This window comes from Taudactylus pleione, unplaced genomic scaffold, assembly GCF_031769625.1.
Source record: "Taudactylus pleione unplaced genomic scaffold, aTauple2 ptg001598l, whole genome shotgun sequence".
NCBI classification, from domain to species: Eukaryota; Metazoa; Chordata; class Amphibia; order Anura; family Myobatrachidae; genus Taudactylus; species Taudactylus pleione.
In genome coordinates, this window is record NW_028285995.1 from 170366 (window position 1) to 188622 (window position 18257).

General features: G+C 38.9%; 1 protein-coding gene across 1 annotated transcript in view; it reads right to left on the bottom strand.

The window, feature by feature from the left end:
• The window catches only part of LOC148442158 (vomeronasal type-2 receptor 26-like), a 70563-nt gene extending 55053 nt beyond the window's left edge, over window positions 1–15510 (bottom strand). The window contains exon 1 of the mRNA XM_088464155.1: window positions 15467–15510. Coding sequence (XP_088320281.1) covers window positions 15467–15510 — 44 coding nt within the window. The remainder of the gene's footprint in view (window positions 1–15466) is intronic.
• Window positions 15511–18257: the final 2747 nt, after the last annotated feature.

The following is an 18257-nucleotide window of genomic DNA, read 5'->3' on the forward strand; positions in this document are numbered from 1 at the left end:
TCTCCTGGCTATCCTCCTACCTCTCTGACCGATCCTTCTCTGTCTCCTCTCATGACTCCTTTTCCCCCCCACAGCCTCTTACAGTAGGTGTTCCCCAAGGTTCTGTTCTTGGACCTCTCCTATTCTCCCTCTATATGTCCTCACTAGGTGAACTCATCAGCTCTGTTGTCCTCCATTATCATCTCTATGCTGATGATAATCAGATCTACCTTTCCTCCCCTGACCTCTCCCCCTCTCTCCTAACTTGTATCTCCAACTGTTTCTCTGCTCTCTCTTCCTGGATGTCCCAGTGATTTCTTAAACTTAATATGTCTAAGACTGAGCTGATCATTTTCCCACCCTCCAACATAACTGCACTATTTCTTTATCAATTGAAGGCACAACTATCTCCTCTAGCCCCAAAGTGCGCTGTCTTGGAGTTATCCTGGACTCCTCCCTCTCCTGCAAACCACATATCCAGAATCTCTTGCAGTCCTGTCATTTCCATCTTAAAAAGATTAGACCCTTTCTTACCCAGGATGCTACTAAAACCCTCATACACTCACTGGTCATCTCCAGATTGGACTACTGTAATCTCCTCCTATCTGGCCTCCCCAACTCCCATCGCTCTCCTCTCCAGTGTATCCTCAATGCTGCTGCTCGGCTCATCTTCCTCTCCAAACGCTCTGCATCTGCCTCCCCTCTCCTACAAGCCCTCCACTGGTTCCCCTACCCTTTCAGAGCCCAATTCAAGGTTCTCACACTCACTTACAAAGCCATCACCCATTCCTCTCCCATTTACATCTCTGACCTCATCTCCCTTCATTCTTCTGTTTGCCCTCTTCGTTCAACAAATGCACGCCGCCAAATGATTACTTCCTCAAACTCCCACCTCCAAGATTTTGCCTGTGCTGCTCCCCACCTTTGGAACTCTCTCCCTCTTCCCATCAGACTCTTCACCTCTCTACAATCCTTCAAACGGGCTCTCAAGACCTACTACTTCATCAAAGCCTTCCAGCTCTCATCTTAACTTGCTGCTACATGCTCCTTCCTCCCTGTCTATCCCTTCTGTGTCACACCGGTTTGTCTGCCTCTCCTCTTTAGAATGTAAGCTCTTATGATCATGGCTCTCTACCTTCTTGTGCTTCTCCTTACTTTCCTTTAACTATTGCTTACTCCCCACTAGGGCACCTAACACTTGGCTGCTTACGCTCTGTTGCTTATCTGGGTGTTATGGTCGCTAATGTAGCAATGTATATTATTCTTGTCTTTGTCCTGTATTGTATTGTACAGTAAATCAATGGGTAACCTATTTGTTTATGTACTTCGTAAGGAGCTGCGGAACACTTATGGCACCATATAAATAAATGATAATAATAATATCATGTCACAATATTCAGTTACAAAGATGGACAATTTGTATTTTAAGATTTATTTGAATGTGTTAGCTATGTACTAAACCAATGTAACCATGCTGTAACACCTAATACGATTTATAATTTATGCCATACGTGTGTCTATCTTCTCATTCGCATTTGCTTGTTTATTTGATTGCTAAACACTGTCTTACTGATATCTACATTGAGTTTCTTGTTTTATTTTGGGTAAACCTTGAAACTTAAAGAGGGACTAAAAGACTTAAGTTGGGAGGTATATGGGAGAGTTTAGATTCCAATATTAAAGGCACCTGGAGTAAAAGAAAGTTTGAAGAAAGTTCAATCTGAAGAAAATAAACCGTCTTAATCTAAAAATAAAGAATTCTAAGGATAAGAGACAGATAGAAAGCATGTGGTTAGTACTACAGGGGATTTACCGAGAACTAGTAAGCAGTGAAAGTCCTAGGAGTATATTTATTAAACTGCAGGTTTTTAGAAATGGAGATGTTGCCTATAGCAACCAATCAGATTCTAGCTATTATCTAGTAGAAGGTGCTATATAAATGAGAAGTAGAATCTGATTGGTTGCTATGGGCAACATCTCCACTTCTAAAAATCTGCACTTTAGTAAATATAACCCCTAATGTGTGCACCAGTGGCTGACTTGCAGTGAAAGCTAGATACATAGGTGCTCGCACGAAGGTATACTAATTCTTGTGCCTTTATCCGATCTGTTGCGTTAAAAGAAATGTGTCTAGAATCCAGACACGATATAAATAAGATACGGCAGTGTGTGCCGTAAGTATAATACTAACAGAAAATGATACGAAATAAAGAAAAATACTGAAAGGAAAATAAATAAAATGGCTTTGCTGACAGTAAACTCTGTTGTTGTGTAATATTTTAATGAAGTGCAGAGACATTTGCAAATTTTGCTATAAGAAAATTATACTGTAGGAAAATATTACACTGCATATAACAGAAGAATAGCTGAACTTACAGTATATTTGTGTTATAAATGGATGTGTATCACAATTATACAAATTAGATAAAAATATGTATTATCTGCAACTGATCCAGAGAGATCGAGAGAACTAAAGAAAATAGAAAAACGTAAATTTCTAAAATAGAATGACTGAGATATATCTCTGTACGAATAACAAAATAATTGTTTTATTGGATAAAGACAAAAAAAAAAGTTTCTTTTGTTTCAGTTGAGGTTAAAAAAAGTTTACAATGTTTATGCGAGTGTTATATCTCAAGTCTCCTTGTAATATATGGAAAGTAAATTGGACCAAAAAATTCCAGATTACGGAACTGCGATCGCAATAGTGATCCTTAATAATGAGGTCAATTATTGTATATAAATTAATATTACTTTTTGCTGCTTTAATTACAATTTTGAATATACAATATTGTTATATAATTACAATTGTGGTTAGTTTTTTGCATATTAGCGGCAGAAGTTTATGCTGTTTTTCATTAAATTGTCAGCACCAGATCTTCTTGGATAAAACAATATCATACTCCTAAAAGTCCATCAACAAATGAGAGCCCCTCACATAGGCAAACGCAGGGGGGGGTTTCCTTCTGCCTGGATATGTACATATATGTCCAGGTGAGTGCTAGGTTCTTCTGCTGCTCCTCCAGGCTCCTAGACTTGCTCCAATAGTCTGGAATGGTGCTCACATCTAAAATAAATACGTTCAGCTCAGGCTGGATGGCCCTACTGCCGCATCTAATGTCTTACTGTGATCTCTGGTCCTGTATATGCTTGGAATTATTACACACAATACAGTTTGTATGATGCTTATTAAAGCTGGTTAAGTACTAATTCTGCCCCCTTGATTGACAGGCCACACTCACTCTTAAATTAAGCATTTGGAAACCCCCCTCTGGAAATCCTGCGTTTGCCACTGCCTCAAATTATTACAGACATTAATGAAAAGAGATTTTATATCTCTAGGTTTTGAGGGTTAAAATTCAAATTGCCGGCAATGGGCCTTGAATGGTGGTTTTAAACCCAACAAAACAAAACTACAAAAGAGATTGTCTCTGATTGGCTCATTTCAAAACCCTACAAAGAATCTTGAACTACAAGCCTGTCTAGAATGTTTATCAAGTGTTACTTTTAAATAAGAATAATATATATACATAACCATGGGTATCCAAAATTACTAGGTGATGTGGAGAATGGATAAAATGAAGGCACCCAACCTTTTTCAAGGTGAAAAAGACACACATATTGTGTCAAAACACGTCGAAGGAATGACAAGGAAAAACTACATCCAATTACATCGGTTACAATTCAATCCAGAACCTCTTCAGCTTTGGAAGTACTCGGGCTCTGTAGCTACATAAGGTTATGGTGATCATCATTTTCATCATCTGGTACGAAGTAAATCTCTCTTTTTTCTGTTTTTTAGTTTAATAAAACCGTTATTTGGAAAAACTGCACCATGAGAAGTTTTCATGTGTTTATTGACATGGCTTTCCTGTGACTGAGGATAAATTGTAAAGGCCATAAAGAAACCATTATAGGAGTACGCATATTCACCTCAATCCGAGCATTTTGGGCCTAAGCAGAGATATACATGTGGGAGAAAATCTTCAGAAATATGACAAATAAAATATTCGCTGGATAAAATTGGTGCAAAGAGCCATTACCTCTGTGTTTCTTGTTATGGTATATTTTTTCAAGTTAAGGGGACTTGTTTAGAGGTTTTTCTATACTGACAATTTGGTAGCGCCTGGTTAAAATCTATATATTTTTGTATATGTAAAGACAAATCGCCCACATCATCCAGTATGTATGCACTATCGCATGCTCCGTGCAGGATTTATAGAGGGGAGTTTCCAAATGCTTGATTTTAGAGGCTAGTCCATGAAGAGGACATAATTAGCACTTAACCAGCTTTAATATGTGTAATACAAAGTGTATTGTGTGTCATAATTTCAGCATATACAGGACCAGCGATCACAGTAAGCCATTATATGCGGTAGTAGGGCCATCCTGCCTGAGCTAAATGTTTTTATTTCACATGTGGGCACCATTCCAGAGCATTGGAGCAAGTCTGGGAGTCTGGGGGAGCAGCAGGAGAACATAGCACTGCCCTGGACACATTCGGTCTCCTTATGCACTGGATAACAGTATTAATGATAAACTCTATAGATGGCATTTAGCAGTACAGCCTTAACAGTGCATGTTTTCCAGATCGCCTAGTTGGTACACACATGTATTCATCACTGGTTGATACATGTTAAAAGATCCCCAGGTGGTGCTAATTAATTCATTTGTGATACTGAGGTGTACATGCAGCACTAGTAAAATTGTATTACAGGTTGAGTCTCCCATATCCAAAATGCTTGGGACCAGGGGTATTTTGGATAACGGAATATTCCGTATTTTGGAATAATTGTATATCACAATGAAATATCTTGGGAATGGGACCGCAATAGACACACAGAATGCATTTATGTGATATATACACCTTATACACATAGCCTGCAGGTAATTTTATACAATATTTTCAATAATTTTGTGGCTCAAGCAAAGTTTGTGTACAGACATGAAATTAATTTATGTTTCATATACACCTTATACACACAGCCTGAAAGTAATTGTATACAATATCGTTAATAATTTGTGCCTTAGACAAAGTTTGTGTACATTGAACCATCAAAATTGAAAGGTTTCATTATCTCAGTCATGCCAAAATAATTCTGTATTTCAGAATATTTCCCCCTTTTTTTCATATATTTGGATATGGGAGACTCAACCTGTATATACTATTTCTTTTGTAGTCATGGTGTGGACGGGGGGGGGGGGGTTCCAGACAACTGGAAATCCCTCCTGTGTTTGCTCATGCAGAGTCGTTCATCGCATTTTCAGATCTGCCTGGGTGTGGTGCACTCGGTCAACAGAAGTGTTGTTAAAACTTACAACTTTATTCGTGTATCTTGAAAAAATTCTTGTTCTATTTATGTTTCCATTTTTTCATGTCACGTGAATGGTTGGTATTACCATACAATTTTTAATAAGTACTTTTAAAAAAAAAAAATTATTTTTTAATAACAGGTGGATAATTGGTATTCCCACAACCATATTTATTGTTTTATGATTCCCACACTCAGGATTATTATTACAACATTTTAATTAAGTATATTAAATTCAAAAGTTTATAGGGAATGTGTTGGGAGAAGAAAGTAGTCATGATTAAAGATTGCCGAGAATGATCTCCTCTTATTTAAGTACCAGAAACGTGTGTTATATCTTTGTTGTAACATTCTAACCATGAATGGGAAGTACAGCCCAACCATGAAACTTTGTTGGTCAATGTTACTCATTAACCTTGCTTGTGAGACTGTAGCATTATTATCACCTGGAGGCAATCACCTTTTATTGTCATTCATTTGTAAAAATCTTGATTGTTATAAATTGCCCACATTTATAAAGCTGCAACCTGAATACTAATTCACTTTATATTTAAGCTCTCAGGTATGACCCCGATGTCATGTGTTCACTGAGTGTTCATGTGTATTCTCTCTGTCAATAGCAGCTGGTGGTTATCAATAGTTTGTCAGTGATCTGAACCTAGACTTCTTCTGCCCTGTGGGAGTCATTAAGTTACATTGCCAGCCATTGCTGTACATAGACATAAAAGTTACCATGTGATAGGACTTGGTCTTCCTTAATCATCTTACTGTCGTAATTTTGTATGTACAGTACTGTAGTATAATATCTGATAAAGACTTTTTTTTGTTTCCATGCGGCCGGCGGTAATACCTACTACACCCAATTAAAGGGCAAATTTGCCTTTTGTTAAAGCACATTGCCCAACTTTAATTTTATTCTATTCTTTAAAATATCCTATATTTCTTTTTTTAAACATAAATACAACTATTTTAAGTTTGTCTTTAATTTGTGTAACATATTAGGGTTTCAGCTTTATGTATACTAATAATATATTTTTCACATACTTACAAATTCAACATTTGGCTTATGCTGGGTACATACTACACCATATCTTTAACAATTTGGCTGATTCCCACACATCAGAACGACAAATTGTTAAAAATGTGTAGTGTGTTTGCAGTACATGGTGTAGTGCGCGCTCCTGTGGGGTCATCAGCCTCATCGCCTGGTCTTATGTGAAGCATGTAAGATCAGGCGATGCACCTGACGATCCAATGCAGTGCTATGCGGGGGCATATCGGATGGTTGGGCACCGGATCACCCAGTGTGTATGGACCGCCTGTTATGTCAGCCCGTCGGCGCTGGGAACGTCAGCGACATTGCTGGGTACACACCTCGTTTAGTGTGTAACCAGCTTTAGTTATGTGCAGTCTACAGTTTCACAATGACCTGCTTCTGTTTTGAAGTAGATACATTTTATCATTCAGTTTGGGTCTGCATAAAATAATATAACATTTGGGGAAGAATATACAGGCTAAAAGTCCAGCGTTTGAGGTCAGTATAGAAAAGATCTCCACAGCCACCATGTATTTCCCTTTGGTGCTCAGATACGCCGAGATGGCTACTGAGAAGAGGATCCCAAAGGAGACCTGACGCAGCTTGCAGGTGACATTCACAGGACGGCCGAGGAACAAGAAGACACAGAGGAAGCTCAGCATGATGGAGACCAGGAGGAGGAAGCTGAGATTCTTGTTATTAGCTTTTACTATAGGTGTATCTCCATGTGATATAAATATTCCCAATATTAGATGGGTGATAAAGCAGAAGGAAACTGAGGCAGAAATAAATGCTGCAGAGATCCCATCATTTGTGTAGGACAGAAAGTCTTCACTTTTTGGAATGCACAAATCCCTCTGTAGGTTCGGCCATTCATCATCCTGGCATTTATGGCAATTTTCACTATCTGCAAAATGACATAAATATAGAATGACATTATTGATATTGGGCACAGTTTTATGCACTATTATTATTATTTATTTATATGGCACCACAAGTGTACCGCAGCGCCTTACAAAGTACATAAACAAATAGGTGACCAGCAACTTACAGCACAATACAATTCAATGCAGGACAAACACATGGAGAATATACAAAGCAACCATAACACCCAAAAAAGCAACAAAGCATATGCAAGCAAGTGTTAGGTGCCCTAGTTGGGAAATTAAAGTAAAGTGAGGAGAAACACAAGAGGGCAGGGGGCCCTGCTCTTAAGAGCTTACATTCTGATGGGGAGGGGCAGATAAACAGGGGTGACACAGATGGGGAAGACAGGGAGAAAGGAGCATATAGCAGCAAGTTAGGATGCGAGCTGGAAGACTTTGATGAAGTAGTGGGCCTCGAGAGCCCTTTTTGAAGGATTGTAGAGAGTTGGAGAGTCTGATGGAGAGAAGGAGAGAGTTCCAAAGGTGGGGAGTAGCACGGGCAAAATCTTGGAGGTGGGAGTAAGAAATCATTTGGCATGAGAGACGGCGTGTATTTGTTGAACGAAGAGGGCGGACAGAAAAGTGAAGGTAGATGAGGTCACATATGTAAATAGGAGAGGAATGGGTGAGGGCTTTGTAAGAGAGCATGAGAACTTTGTATTGGGTTCTGAAAGGGAAGGGGAGCCAGTGGGGGGCTTGTAGGAGAGGGGAAGCAGATGTAGAGCATTTGAAGAGATAGATGAGTCGAGCAGCAGCATTGAAGACAGACTGGAGAGAAGATAGATGGGAGTTGGGGAGGCCAGATAGGAGGAGGTTACAGTAGTCCAATCTGGAGATGACCAGTGAGTGTATGAGGGTTTAGTAGCATCCAGGATGAGAAAGGGTCTGAGCTTGGAAATATTTCTGAGATGGAAACGACACTAGGCAGCTTTAGAAAAATGACAAGGCAACCTTTTTAAATAGAGGATAGATAAAGAGCAGCTAAGTAATATTTTGATACACTCTAATTAATAAATCCAAATATTATAAATCAACTCGTACTAAGATTTTTTTTTATACAAATAAATTGGTTATGTCATATTTATATACAGACCTGACACAACCATAATTACTAAGCGCTAACTGTTACAGTTACTGTACAGAGACAAGCAATACTGCAAAAGTTATTTAGGAGAGAAATATCATATATACAGACATCACTGAGTACTTAAGCTACTCTTATGATCACTCTGAGAAGCACTATTGCTAAAAGCGTTGAAGAAAGTCAATCAGATAAAACGTGTCAGTGGCCAGCAGACTTTGCTTTAACTATCAATATACTCTAATTGTGACGACTGCAGATTATCCATTTTAGAACCAGAGGCGCAAGTAAGATCAGCAATAATCTATTGTATTATTGAGGACAGCTAGCAAGGATATGGTGCCCAATCAATGAAATAACACAGGACATTTTATTCTCTCTATGGACACCACTCAATTAGGGGTGCCTGAGGACTGGAATTGGAAAACACTGCCTAAAAGCATTAAATACCATACTGTAGATCACCTTCATAGTCACATTGCTAATCTGAATTTGATATTGCTTAACTTAACTAGTTGAGAGCTATAAATTTGCAAAAGACCAAGAGTTTGCAGAAACCTCATGTCCCCATTTAAAGGTAACAGAATAAAGCTGATCAGAGCTAGTTTAATTTTTGAAGAAAAATAATTTATTTAAACAGATTAAAGTCCTGTGCAAAGACATAAGGAGACGTGGCCATGCACCTTCCAGGAAAAATAATTATGTAAAAAACTATGAACGGAGCCGGGAAGCTGGGCACATGCTGCCTAGGAGGACATTTGTCACCCTTAGCATCTGGCTAAAGCCTCCACCAGGCCCCTCCAAGAGGCCTTGGCTCAGGTAATTAGTACTCCCTCTCTAAACCCCTGCCTAGCCTGAGAGGATGTAAAACAAGCTTTACATTGTGCTGAATCTGATACAAGGGATACTGTCAAGATTCCGGGAAATGTTTCCAAAACCAGGCCCTGTTTCTTACCTGTTCGGCCGCTTGGCAGATGCTGGCATGCTCTGGCGGTCAGGGGACGTGATACCCGCGCAGTTATGGTGGTCTCCACGGTTGATTCCGTGAGTGCCGATAGCGCTGCTCATGTGTGCAGTGAGCAGGATTCGGGGTGCAGTACTGGCATCTCTCATGGAATTGTTCTTGTCGGCTCAACAACATGTTTGGTGCCAATTTCCCTGCATCAGATGATCGGATTCAGGCCAATTCTGTTCAGTCAGGTGCTCAGCTGACACTTTCAGCCAATGCGGATCTACCCATGGGTATAAAGCTTCCTGGTCTGCAGGGCCTAGGTTGTCAGTGCCATAAGTCACACAGCTCTGAGAGTGGGCTTTGTATGTGTGCTCCCATCCAGTAGATCCTGACTGCTGTTTTGAATCTGTTAGCGTTTCCTCTGGTGTTAAATCTGACTTGGTTCCTTAGCTACAGTCATCGGTGCAGGTCCGATAATTCTCTGTCATTGGTGCAAATCCGATATTCCTCAGTCATCAGTGCAAATCCTATATTCCTCAGTCATCGATGCAAGTTCGATATTCCTCAGTCATTGGTGCAAGTCTGATATTCCTCAGTCATCGGTGCAAGTCTGAAATTTCACAGTCATCAGTTATCTGTCTAGTGCTAGCCCATGTGACCCAGTAAGGGGGCCACGACCGGCCCGTCGGATGCAGCTGAGTCCAAATTTCCTTGAGGGATTCCATGGTGAAGACCACCAGTGGGGTCACACTGCACGCCCCTGCTCTGGGTCTTCGTCAACACCTTGGTTCTATTTTTAGTTCCCCTCATTATATCTCTTTCGCGGTTCCAGTTGGTACTGTCCTATGTGATGTGAAGGAACTATATCAAGCCATCCAGATTCTCACACTCCTCTAGTCCAAACCCACATGACCCACGCACAGGGTCGAAGACACAATCGCATCAAATCCTGACAGATAAAACATATCAACAACATAATAAGAGACATAAAGCCGAAATTTTGGGCTTAAAGGCAGTACCCACTAATGGGCTATCCAACAACAGAAAAAGTGACAAGAAAATACATATTTCAAATATATTGACTTTCTAATTTCATAAATACCCTTGATTTTGGGATGAGCACACACATCCTTTTTGCCATCTCATAGACGTCTAGGCTCTGGTCTTACTAACTGTCATCTTTAAACTACAACTAGCTTCAGCCTTGTTTAGGTTTTAACTAACCACATTCATGCAGGGGTAGCAAGGGAAGAAAGTGACCCCAAAAAGGAAGCAACTTTTGTTTCTCCATGTGGTGTTTGTACACTATGTAGACAAATGTGATTAAACACCCCAAGTTTCAGCTCGTTTGGCATGGGTCCACTAGTTGTAGCGAATAGTCACATTAACTCTGAGAAGTATAGAGATGTTCTTAATATCTCTGTTCTCCCTACATTGTGACAGTTCTATGGAAACAACAATTGTTTTTATCAGGATGACAAGGCCACCTGTCGTGTTTCCATGGTGATGCTGGACTGATATACAGAAAATTCATACTGGCCAGCTCAGAGTCCAGATCTTAACCCCTTTGAGAACTTAGGGGATGAATTGTAGCGAAATGTGCATTCTAGGCTGACACCACCTTCTTCAGTCTCCCAGTTCGTCACTGTACTTAAGGCGGAATGGCAAAACATACCGCCTGCTGTTGTCCAGGAACTTGTGGACAGTTTGCCAACAAGGGTGTCTGCACTGCAGTAATCACTGCACGTGGTAGACCTACAAAGTACTGATGTCAGTAAAATCTATTTGCTGTCAGTGTCCATTCACCTGTTTCTACATAGTGTACATTGGGCTAAAAGTCCATAAGAACCATTACACACACTCAACAATTACACAAAATATGAAAGTTCTCCTCAAATCATAACCTAACTTTGTTTATTTTTTATTTATTGAATTTTTCTTAAATTCCTTGTTTCCACTGTCCTTTCATTTTATCTCACTATTTTTTTGTTTTCTACTTTTCTGCTTTAGTATGTTATCGTTCCTAAGATCCACATTTCAGAATACTATATACATTCATAGAACTAAGGCATATGTTTTTATATATAGAATACTTTATATTATTGATTTACAGTACGCCTTATGTTCAGTTAAATAGCAGTACACAAATATACAGTACCTCAGAAATAGGCATTACAGATGATGATTACTTAAAGTATGAGTGTGGGATTTAAATGTTTAACACAAATATTTTCATATTTAACGCTGAATATTTTTTTCCAAAAACAGGGGACTGCCATGAGCACCAGGTTCTCCCTCATTTTTTAAGAACAATATATTTGATCTTCTTCTGTGCTATGGCTACTACATTGCTGGACTTGTTTTCATTTGGAAGGGTGACACAGCAGCAATGAACAATTTTAAATCACATGTCGACTTTAACACATTCAAGACCAGGTTCTGAACTGGATATGGTGTCAGTGCTGCTCACAGTTGGCTGATGTTTTAAGTCTTCCTATACATACCAGTCACACAGCGCATGTGTCCTGTTAGTTAACGATCATAGTTACAGGACTCGCACGGTCCGTGAAATTTAGTGGTTATACCTTGGAGGTAACAGGGGGGTGGCTAAGCAGATACTTATGGCTAAGTATCTGCTACTTAGAACTCTGGCACCATCCAATAGATGTGAGGGGAGTGGGGATATATAGGAATTTAGTATTATGACCAGAAATCAGAATTACTACAATACTAGCGGTCTGTACGGGATTTGGTGAGACTAAGTCAGCTCTGGAGTTCATATATAATTGAGGTGCCCTAATAAGTTTCATTTATGAGTGACAACCGCACTACTTTTTTATTTTTGTACATATGGAATTTTACCACCAGCATATGTTGCAGGTGGGGTTCTCAGTATTGGTGAAATCAACCACGATTTAGAACAAGATGCAGCTTCATCTGAATGCAACTCCTCAATGTTTTCTTCAGTTTTTTTTCTCTCAAAATATATTAATAACTTGGATGTCACCCCCTACACCCTGGCAGGAAAGCTTGTCATTAGTAAAAAAAAACTATCATAAACAGGTAAGCACAATTGTTAACAAACATTTTTAATTTTGAATGCAAAGAATCCCATTCAGGATTTATATTTCCTTTGGATGTGGAATTGGAGCTCACACTTTCTCTGTGATACTTTTATCTAGAGAGGCTAATAAAGTGATCTTTTATTTAAAGTCTTTAGTGATGCTATATCGCTTATTAGGTATTAAAAAATTTGAATCTGGATCTTTAGGCAAACATTACAAAACAGAATAAAATTATTATTTATTATCATTTATATAGATACAATATAATGTAATAAAAACTAGAGGAAAAATATAAAAAACTATTATTTCCAAACATTTTAGTATTTTATTGAAGATACTGTATTGACTTATTAAAAGATAGAACAGCAATAATATTTAAAACATTTGCAAAACCAGTTAGCCCCTCTTAAAAATAATACTATAATTGAAAAAATATATCCAAAGAAAATATGCTGATAATTTTGCATGACAAAACCATTTGTAAAACATATAAGGGTATTACTAATAGAACATGTGAATCAACATTTAAAATTCAGTGTGAATCATTTTAAATTCAGAGTTTTAATAATTTAATACAAAATGTGTTATTAGAATGTAGTTGCAGCCCACTATAGTAGTGCATCACCCCACCACCGCCTTTTGGAGGAAGAGAGTTGATGGCTAGATTTTTGTTAAATATATTATGAGTTCAAACAGGAAAGCTTTTGTATCTTAAATATAGTGTAATCATTAAATTGAATCATTGATATGATACACTTGGAATAGAATATTGGAATTGAAAATAGGATTATAAAAAGCATGTTGGACAGGATATAAGGTGGGAGAAAATAGGGAAGTATCAAATGAATATATTGTCTTTTTGTGCTCTAACTACAATTTCTTTTTTAATAATTTAAAACAACAAAGAGTTGTCTAAACAACTCTATCACCATAATGCCCCTTACAACACATTATGCCACACAGTAATGCACCTTGCACATTCTACCACATAATAATGCCCCTTATAACACATAATGCCACACAATAATTCCCTTTATAACACATAATGGCACACTAAGTAATACCCCTAATAGCACATTGTGCCACACAGTGACATAAAAAATTTCCCTTGGCGCTGGAAATAGAGACTCACAGTGGACAAGATGTACCAGGGTTAATTAACCAGCAGCTGATGTTCGATGGTTGCCACCATCTGGACTAAAGAGATCTCAGAAAGAAGGAAAAAACACATATAGCGCTTGGTAATATACCCTAAAGCTTGCTCAGAAAAAATAAATAAATAAATAAAAATAGAGAACTAATCAATCACAAATATATGTAAAAATAATATTCACAGTTTAATTAATACACATAGACAAACATATTCCAATTACATACAAAATACATAAGAATACATTTACAGTGACCACTAAGGCCTAAACAGTGGTACCAAATGATAAAATATATATGGATGTGCCTATCAGAATCTCTTCTGTTGGCACAGCAGTAAAATAAATAAGTCCCAGTTTGTGCAATTTAGTAATCTCCTGGAATCATCTAATTAGTTGCAACATATATTCAGTGAGAACGGTAATAATGTATCCTGAACGGTGAGCCAACTTGTATAAACCTGAGAAATTTCTCATATAGTTTGCTGTTATAGTCTCAGATATTAAATTATGTGCTCTGTCGGCTATGAATCAACTCACTTGGTGATAAGTAGGGAATAATAAAGGAATCCCTTTTAAACTCTGTGCTGGTATTGTTGCACTCACCCGTTAGTCCGTCCCGTCCGGAACAACTAGTATCAGCCGCTCTGGCGATAGTAAGGCAGGCTCAAAAGTCCAAGGCAACTGTGGGGAAGGTGATGTCCGAACAGCAGCTGCTCGTGGTACACACCGGCCGGTTTGTGACCACGAACGGCAAGCCTGCTTCGTAGGTCATTAGAGCCTACTAATGACGGAATGGATGGTGACAGAATGGATGGTGAAGAGAAGACTTCTCTCAGCGGCGGGAGGTGTATAAGTCGATTAGTGCTTCCATAGTGCAGCAGCTTGTATGGGCATACACACCCATGATACAATGATATCAGAGAGTACCACTGGGGACCTTCCTAGGACACTTCTAGCGCATTTCTCTGTGCCCGGCGGTTTTGTCAGAGGTGTGTCATTGTGCCACACAGTAATGCCTCTTACATATTATGCCACACAGTAATACCCATTACATCCCACCCTGAAAGATCTACCTCACCACCCTCCTCTCTGCTCCTGCCAGTCTGTCACCACATCTCAAGACAGGTTGCACAGTTACTACGTCCATATAGAACCAGATTGGGAACATAGCATATAACCTGTAAACTGCATGTATCAAGTTAGTGCCCCTTATTCAGTGCCCCCTGTAGTAGTGCCCCTGTAGTTGTGCCCATTACGCAGTGCTTCTTGTAGTAGTGCCCCCTATGCAATGACTCCAGTAGTAGTGCCCCTTATGCAATGCCCCCTGTAGTTGTGCCCCTTATGCAGGAGACCCTGTAGTATGCAGGGACCGTGGATATGCCCATATGCAGTGCCCCTGTAGTTGTGCCCATATGCAGTGCTCCTGTAGTTGTTCCCATGTGCAGTGCCCCTGAATTTGTGCCCATATGCAGTGTCCCCTGTAGTTGAGCCCATATGCAGTGCCCCCTGTAGTTTACACAATATGCAGTGCTCCCTGTAGTTGTGCCCCTTATACAGGGATCCTGTGGATGTTTCCATATGCAGTGCCCCTGTAGTTGTGCCCATATGCATTTCCCTGTAGTTGTTCCCATGTGCAGTGCCCCCTGTAGTTAAACCAATATGCAGTGCTCCCTGTAGTTGTGCCCCTTATGCAGGGACCCTGTGGATGTGCCTATATGCAGTGCCCCTGTAGTTGTGCGCATATGCAGTGCCCTGTAGTTGTTCCCATGTGCAGTGCCCCTGTATTTGTGCCCATATGCGATGCCCCTGTACTTGAGTCCATATGCAGTGCCCCTGTAGTTGAGCCCATATGCAGTGCCCCTTGTAGTTGTGGGCCCTTATGCAGTGCCCCTTGTATTTGTGCCCCTTAAAGTAGTGCCCCTTATGCAGTGCCCCCCCAGTACTTACCTGTCCCCAGTACTTACCTGACCACGCTGGGCATCACTGACTCCACGCGGCAGCCATCCATGCATTCGTTGCCATGCTGAATGGATCTAACTTGATCCAGCAGGCTCAGCCGCACAGGCTCCTCACTACGCGGGTGATGTCATGACTTCACTTGTGCACTGCATCACTGGGAACGCTGGCCTCTGAAGCGAACAGAGGCTTCTTTAGCCTCTTATCACTTCAGAGGCCAGCGTGCACAGTTGCAGTGGCATAGCAACGCCCCCCCCAGCACCCTGAAGCCCGCGCGGGGTCTGAGGGGGCCATTGTTATGCCACTGCAAATAGAATCAGTATGTGAATTTTTTCAAATAATATCCTGTCTGGAAATACTGAGTAGAGATTACAGGATTTCTACTATGCACAATTTAAATTAACAATGATTGTGTTTGTCTATGAACTGTCATAATAATTAAGTGCTCATTATTATAATTCTCTAACTCCAGTTTTAAATGTTTCTGTAATGAATCATTCTATGTACTTTTGCTCTCCAATATGGATACTTTTTAAAATAATGAAAAAAAATCTGATATTAATGGGATTTAAACCCAGGGCACTTTGTCTGTTGAGACAGATGTCTATTGTGGTGAACTATAGCCATAGTCACATGGATAAGTGTGTTTTTTCTATTCCTTGAAGTTTATGTAAGTTATAGAAAATTGGATAAATGAACAACACTCTAATATTAAATGTTTTTGTGATTAATTACTTGATGTACTATTGCTCTCTAATAAGAATATATTTTTAAACTTTTAAAAGATTAAAATCTGACATTGATTGGAATTTAAACCCAGGGCTATTTGCTTATTGGGACAGACAGACATGGTTAAGTGTGTTTTCTCTATTCCTTTAAGTTGATTCAAGGTTTTCAAAATTAGACAAATTAATAACACTCTTGAATGGTGCCTTCTGATATATGTAAAAATTACTATGTATTACCATTATTTTTTTATTATTTTTGAAGTGCATTTGTAGGTTCTAGGTAAGATATTGTTGATTAAGGTTAAAGTATTAGGTGTCTGAAAATAAATCTGCATTGTGGTAACCTGAGACACAGTTGAAGGATAATCATGTTTTAATCCAGGTGGATAATTGCCAATAGCATTCTATTGACTAGGAGTGATATTAAAATGTTTGAAAGAAAGTCCACCTTATTAATTACCTTCTGAAGAAACTGCCATTGCAACAAGTGGAGAAAGGAATCAAGAACATATCATTGGGACTCTATGAACCAGACCTGACTCCCTACACAGGCTTCTGAGCGATTGCAAAGATCCTAGTATTTGAGAATGCAAAGTTATATTCCTGCACCAGTTAACCACTTAATGAAATGTATTAGCATGAGTGGTGTCTTGTTGGTATTTGTATTTGTATTTTATAAATATCTGTAGTATAGATTATTCTTCTTTAAAAAAAATCATGTCTCGTGCCAGGAGTGCCTCTGATGCCCCTTTTAATAAAGTGATTCAAAGAAAGAAAAGAAAAAAGGAAAGGGGGTTCTTCTTCAGTGCACTTACCCCCTTACAGGCTTCTGAGCGATTGCAAAGATCCTATTATACAAGCCTTCTGGGAGCACTGAGAGCTATACAGGATTCTCCCCACAACACTGAATACCTGTATCTGAGCCGGCTAGGAGAACTCTGCTGTTATCGTGAGTACGTCCTATCTGTTACAGTGTCACACACTGTTACAGTGTTTACACTTAAACCAGCTGCTGTTTGGGATCGAGTGACTTGCTGACCAAAGGGACTGTGAAATGTCTCCTCATAGAGCGGCCGCTCTCTATTTGTACTGGAGTCAGCCCATATGCAGATGTGATTAAGTAGCTGGAAATAAAGAGAATGGGAGATCACTCCTGTTACAATAAATTGTGTTCCTTCTGATGAATCAGACCACTGAATAATTTCCTTTCTTTGGAGATTATTGAGGGCAACTTGCTGGTATATTATAAGGAACGAAGTGAAAAATAATTCATCAACTGTTTTAATGCAAGCTTCCATTGTGGCATAATAGGAATATATTTATTAACATCTATTCTGATCCTGCCCCTGGGGAGGTGAGGTTAACTCAGGACTGAGAGGATCTAGGTCCTCTGAATTGCTCAATACCTATTTTGTGTATTTATTAAATAACACTGCTGTGTGATTGTGTGGTTTTAATGTTTAATTGAAGGTTACTGTTTCCTTCTTTTATAGTATGAATAAAAGAACTAATAGTTTTTTAGACCTCTTTCTCAGCTCACCAGCTATAACACACACCCATTAAGTGGAGTAATTATTTATTATTTATTTTCTTTTATATATATTGTTCTAAAATATATATATTTTTATATTTTTTATTCTGAATTTATATCATAAGATGTTTTCAATATTATTTACTATTTTTTAAATGATGTGTATGTATATATATATATACGGCACTCCAAAAATTATCTTAAATACAATGGACCTGACCTGAAACATTGCATTGTGCAAATAAACAAAATTATTGCTTGAGCCTCATTTTGGAGTTCCATGGCTATTTTTTGCTCTATCAGCTGGTACCCTTATGCTTAAAGTTTCTGGACAGAGTGCACACATTATATATATATATATATATATATATATATATATATATATAGCAGGAAACAGGCGGCACTCATCGGACTATTATAGAAAAGAATTTGACCTTCAAGTCATCATTTTGCCAATGTTTCAATCTCTTTATTGAGATTTTTCTCAAGGCTCAACTGCATAATACAAAAACCACGCTATTTCTAAGAAAAAACACACAC